At 27.0% G+C, this 6,289-nt stretch overlaps 1 protein-coding gene across 1 annotated transcript; it reads left to right on the top strand.

Annotated features, from left to right (window-relative positions):
* Nucleotides 1-799: 799 nt before the first annotated feature.
* Nucleotides 800-2,442, top strand: LOC142242884 (uncharacterized). Its single transcript, XM_075314385.1, has 3 exons — nt 800-975; nt 1,528-1,765; nt 1,837-2,442. Exons 1-3 carry the CDS (start codon nt 803-805, stop codon nt 2,434-2,436), a joined length of 1,011 nt encoding a protein of 336 aa, XP_075170500.1. The 5' UTR covers nt 800-802; the 3' UTR covers nt 2,437-2,442.
* Nucleotides 2,443-6,289: the final 3,847 nt, after the last annotated feature.

Raw genomic sequence — 6,289 nt, 5'->3', positions numbered from 1 at the left:
AAGAACGAGTGAACTTCTTTATGTTATAGAGCAAAAATATATATATATATAAAAAATCAGTGTATAAAGATATAATTAAATACGAATGCAGACAAAAAACATGCAAAGCCCGTGTAAATTTGCTTCCCAATGGTGTCTGTGTGAAAGCTAAAAATTATGTTGAACATAATCACGATACCGAGGAGAAGGTATATACAGAATTTAAAGCTCTAAAAGACATTAAAGATTCATGTCAAGAGCTTGCTGCGACTTTTGGAAACGAAAAAACTGCGATAAGCAAAATTCGCACGGCCTATAGAAGAACTTGTGAGAGGTAAATTAAATTTTTCCCTTACAGCCCAATTTTTTGTTTAAGATATTTTTAAATTTTTAGCAACCAGGAAAGTACGAAAAATATAAATTTCTCGAAGATCCAAAGAGGATTACAATATTTAGTCAGGCCACACTTCATTTCATCGCCAGAGCGCCCAATCGAAGTGGTTGAAGCGTTCAACTTTGAAAGTGTGTGGAAACATTTTGGCGAGACTAAAGATGAATTGAGTCCCCGACATTTTTTTACGGTCTGTATTTCGGAGGAAAAGTATTCATTTTTCATTTTTTCTTCACTGAAAACGACGCAACTAGTCAGGGAAAATATTTTGCCTGCCAATAGAACTATTTTAATTGACGGCACTTTCAAAATTGTACCAAAGGGTTGTTTCAAACAACTTTTAGTGATATATATTGAATATTTTGATGAGGTTAGTTATATTGCACTCAACATTTCAAATTTTAATTATTTTAATGCTTTTAGATATTTCCAATGTTTTTTGTATTAATGGATGGAAAAACAAAAAAGATATATGATTCGCTTTTTCACTACATAAAGGAAAATATATATAATATGGAACCATCGGTAGTCATCACAGATTATGAAGAAGCGTTGAGACAATCGATCAAACAAGTTTATCCTGGAATAAAGATGGTTGGATGCTGGTAAGTAATATTGGGTTTAAAATATATAATTTTTAAATTGATAATGTTTATCAATTATGTCGAGGCAAATTTTCTCTATTAAACACCTCCGACTCTTATAATGTATGTTTGGTAAATGTCGAATATGTTTCAAAGAAGACTATCGTAATACATGAGATATTATCGATACTCTTTATTCATATATTTTTGGATTGATGTTTTATGGATGAGTTTTGAGAAATGTTTTTGCAAGTAAGAAAGACAATTTGGGCGATTGATTGACAAACTACATGTAAAAGTTGACATTTGATGAATATGTAGGCTAGAAAAAGAAAATTCGCGCGAATTTTCTTTTTCTAGCCTACATATTCATCAAATGTCAACTTTTACATGTAGTTTGTCAATCAATCGCCCAAATTGTCTTTCTTACTTGCAAAAACATTTCTCAAAACTCATCCATAAAACGTCAATCCAGTTTTGTATCGTCCGATACTGTTTTATTTATATATTTCGAAAAGCAGTTCTTCGTTTCAGATAACACTAATAAATTTAACATATTTTTATTACTAATAGGTTCCATTACTGCCAAGCAATTAAAAGAAATATGCGGAGCCACAAACAGCTTTTACAATATATAAAATCTTCGAAACCAGCTTCTGCAGAATACCACAAAATAATGGCGCTTCCACTCCTTCCACCAAATCTCATTGGGACCTCTTTTCGAGATATTAAAGGCAAGATATTTTTAATGGATAGTGAAGGTGTATTCCTACCATTTCTAAATTACTACGAAAGGCAATGGATACAAAAGGTGTGATATAGATTATTTTGAGTTACTCCAGTATGATATAGTTGCACCATAACTCTTAAAATCTTTTTCAGATTGGGTCTAAAAATTTTAGCGTTTACAATCAAAAAACCAGGACTACTTCGGCAGTAGAAGCCTATAATGGTGTGTTGGGACGAAGTGCTGACAGAGGTGGAGACTTTTTTAAATTCGTAGCCGTCATACGCAACGAGGAATTCTTCAAAAATAGACAGTTCGAACAATGCGTTGAGGGTGGAGGAACTCTGTGCAAACGAAAAAAAAAACAGGACGCGTTGCGTCACAGACTAATCGAAGAATCCACATTGCAGCTAAAACAAGGAAAAATAACGGCTGATACTTTCTTATCCCGGATGGTGTACGAACGGAATAAAATTTGTGTCGATATGGCTCCAGAAATTAGTATTTTTGAGGAAGATGAAGATACTTCGGAAGATGAGGCTTCAGAAATTTCACACCATGATTCAAATGAACATGAATGCATTGTTTGCAGGGATAGGAAATCAAATGTGATCTTATTGCCGTGTAAACATTTAAAGATTTGTTCTGAATGCAATTTAATTTTGCAAGCCAATGCAGTATCCAAGAATTTGGAAAAATATAGTTGTCCTTACTGTCGCCAACCGGTCGAAGACACCTTAATAGTATTTTTGTAATTTATAGCGCAGCTATGTTCATATATATATTGATTTACAATTTGAATAATAATTTGATTTATACTTATTTACGTATTGAATATTTATAGTAATTTAATTAATATGTATGCTTTTCAAAATTTGTCGTTTTTTGAATTCTATTGAATTAATTTTTTTGGTAAATAAAAACATGTTTAAATCCTGACTTTTTTGGTCAAAATTTTTGAGGTGTTATTTCATACACATTTGGGACGCTATTTCATATTTTGGGGCTTTATTTCATATTTGTTTTGGGGATTTATTTCGTTGTGAAAAAATACCCCAATTTTTGGGGCCTTATTTCATTTTCTCTTTGCGGTCTTATTTCATTGGGGCGTTATTTCGTAGAGCCACTAAAGGAGCAATAGCAAATCTTGGCCGACAAAGAGTTATTCACTTTGGATGCTTTAGGCATAAAATGAAATATGGAATATCAGGGCTGGGTTGAGATGCTTGGTTTGCTGTTAGATAAATATTCTCGTTCTGTTGCTCATGTAGTTCTCCACATACATACGTATTATTTATTTATTATTTCCGCTTAAAAGATTTTCAAAAGGTAGCCAATAAATTGTAGGTATTGGAATTTTTAAAGATTTTTTTTTTAATCCGAATCAAACTGCTTAGTAAGCTAAATTGAATGGGATTAAAAATTTAAAACTAAATTTAAATTTATATAAAAATGATTTTAATTGCCTTTGAATATTGGCAATTAAACTAAATGAAGGCTTTTTTGTGTTGTATTCAAAACACAAAAAGTCAACAAATTTAAAGACGATCTCAAAAATTTTGAAGATTTTTTTCTGAATCATTGAAGCCACGTTGGCCTTAGTCAAACTAATTTTTTTAAGATACCTACCGAACTTTCGTTTAATTAAAAAAAATATTTTAAAGCAATTTGTCTGGAATATTGTTTAAATTTTAAAATGTCACTAGGATAATGTTTCATATTAGGTCAATATATTTTTCTGTGTAGTCATTGATGAATTGTATCCCTGGTTTGTGTTTTTTGATCTTTTGAGATGTTAGTACGCTTTGATCTTAATAACTAAATTAGCCCATTTAGATGGTAACTTTTGCTTGAACTAGTTCATCACACCTCCCCCATAGAACCCTGTTAAGCACGAGCTAAAGCAATCAACACAATTTACACAAATTCTCACTTGCTTCGTAAACATCTTTACAAAGGACAAATGAAGGCTTCTGTGGTCTTTTACTCTCTATGTTCGATGACATTCATTGTCCCATGCTCTTATCATTGTTCGAAATGTTCGATATTATTTTGCAAACATCATCCAACCCCCTGTTAACATGTCACTTGGGATTTGTATGGAATAAGTACTACTGTAACACATATATTTTCAGCTGTGTACTCTCCCCAAATGACTATAGGTATATCCATTTGGTTCTACAGAATGTAACAAATACAACATCGTTTAAAATTCCAAGATTCAAATAAAACCTGATCAAATTTCTAATAGATTCTTTGAAAAATGTCAAAATTTTATGTCTAAAAAATTTTGTGAAAATTTAACGTCTATAGGAAAATTTTGTCAAAATTCTTCCCCTATAAAAAATTTTACCAATATTTTATGTCTACGAAAATTTTGTCAAAATTTTATATCTACAGAAAATGTTCTCAAAATTTTATATCTATAGAAAATTTTGTCAATATTTTATGTTTATAGACAATTTTGTCATAATTTTATGTTTATAGAAAATTTTCTCACAATTTTATGTTTATAGAAAATTTTGTCACAATTTTATGTCCATAAAAAATTTTATAAGAATTTTATGTCTATAAAAAATTTTGCCACTTTTTTTTATAAACAAATTTGTCAAAATTTTATTTTTATAGAAAATTTTGTCAAAATTTTATTTCCTTAGAAAATTTTATAAAAATTTTATTTCCATAGAAAATTTTATAAAAAATTTAGTCATAATTTTATTTCCATACCAAATTTTGTCAAAGTTTTATTTCCATAACAATTTAAATTTGTCAAAATTTTATTTTTATAGAAAATTTTGTCAAAATTTTATATCTACAGAAAATGTTCTCAAAATTTTATATCTATAGAAAATTTTGTCAATATTTTAGGTTTATAGACAATTTTGTCATAATTTTATGTTTATAGAAAATTTTGTCACAATTTTATGTCTATAAAAAATTTTATAAGAATTTTATGTCTATAAAAAATTTTGTTACTTTTTTATAAAAAAATTTGTCAAAATTTTATTTTTATAGAAAATTTTGTCAAAATTTTATTTCCATAGAAAATTTTATAAACATTTTATTTCCATAGAAAATTTTATAAAAAATTTAGTCATAATTTTATTTCCATACCAAATTTTGTCAAAGTTTTATTTCCATAACAATTTATGTCAAAATTTTACTTTCATAGAAAACTTTGTCATAAGTTTATGTTTATAGAAAACTTTGTCAACATTTCCTTCCATATAAAACTTTGTCAAAATTTTTTCCATAGAAAATTATGTCAAAATTTCACTTTTAAAGAATATTTTGTGAAATTTATGTCTATAGAAAATTTAGTCGAATAGAAAATTTTGGTTTATAGAAAATATTGTCACAATTTAATACACATAGAAAATTTTGAGATTTGTCAAAATTTAATGTCTATAGTGAATTTTGTCGAATTTTTATGTTTGTAGAAAATTGTGTTAAAATTTTATTTTTATAAAAAACTTTATCAAAATTTTTTGTCTATAGAAAATTTTCCAAAAAATTTATGTCTACAGAATATTTTGTCAAAATTCTATTTCTATATCTATATTCTATATAATTTTATAGAAAATTTTGTTAAAATTATATCTTCATAGAAAACTTTTATTTAAATTTTCGTCTGTAGAAAATCTTGTCAAAATTTAATACATATAGAAAATGATTAAGGAACATGGTTCATAGGGCCATTGAAAAGGAAACGCCAGATACAAATCTGTACACGCCTGGAGTGTACATGTATAGATTTGTATCTGGCGTTTTCTTTTCAATGGCTCTATGAACCATGTTCCTTAATCTATATCTGTCCATAAAGCTCGAAAAATAATTGTATAATTAGATATAATGCATTTGGACGTCAATTGCCTGTTTTCGGTATCAGGCTAACATTAAATATCATATAGAAAACGTTGATATTTATCCAAATTTAGTACACATTGAAAATTTTGTCAAAATTCATATCTATAGAAAATTTTGTCAAAAGTTAACGCCTACAGAAAATTATGTCAAAATTTTATTTCCATAGAAAATTGTGTCAAAATTTTATTGTTATAGAAAATTGTGTCAAAATTTTATTTTATAGAAAATTTTGGCAAAATTTTATTATAATAGAAAAATTTGCAAAAAATTTATTTTTATTTATTTTGTCAAAATTTTGTGTTTATATTATTTTTATAGAAAATGTTGTCATTTTTTCGATAGAAAATTTTGTTAAAATTTTAATTTTATTCAGTTTGTCAAAATTTTATTTGCATAGAAGATTTTGTCAAAACTTTATTCTTATAGGAAATTTTGTCAATTTTTTTATCGAAAATTTCGTCAAAAATTCATTTTTATGGAAACTTTTGTCAAAATTTTATTTTTATAAAGAATTGTGTAAAAATTTTATTTCTACAGAAAATTGTATAATTTTTTTTTTTTGGAAATTGTGTAAACATTTTATTTCTATAGAAAATTGTGTCAACATATTATTTTTATAAGAAATTGTGTCAAAATTTTATTTTCATAGTAGATTTTATCAACATTTTGTGTCTATAGAAAAATTTGTCAAAATTTTGTGTCTATATTATTTTTATAGAAAATTTTGTCATTTTTTCGATA

The sequence above is a fragment of the Haematobia irritans genome, chromosome 1 (genome assembly GCF_050003625.1).
Source record: "Haematobia irritans isolate KBUSLIRL chromosome 1, ASM5000362v1, whole genome shotgun sequence".
Classification (NCBI taxonomy): Eukaryota; Metazoa; Arthropoda; class Insecta; order Diptera; family Muscidae; genus Haematobia; species Haematobia irritans.
The sequence above is the reverse complement of the archived record's forward strand: the minus strand, read 5'-3'. Positions and strand labels throughout refer to the sequence as shown.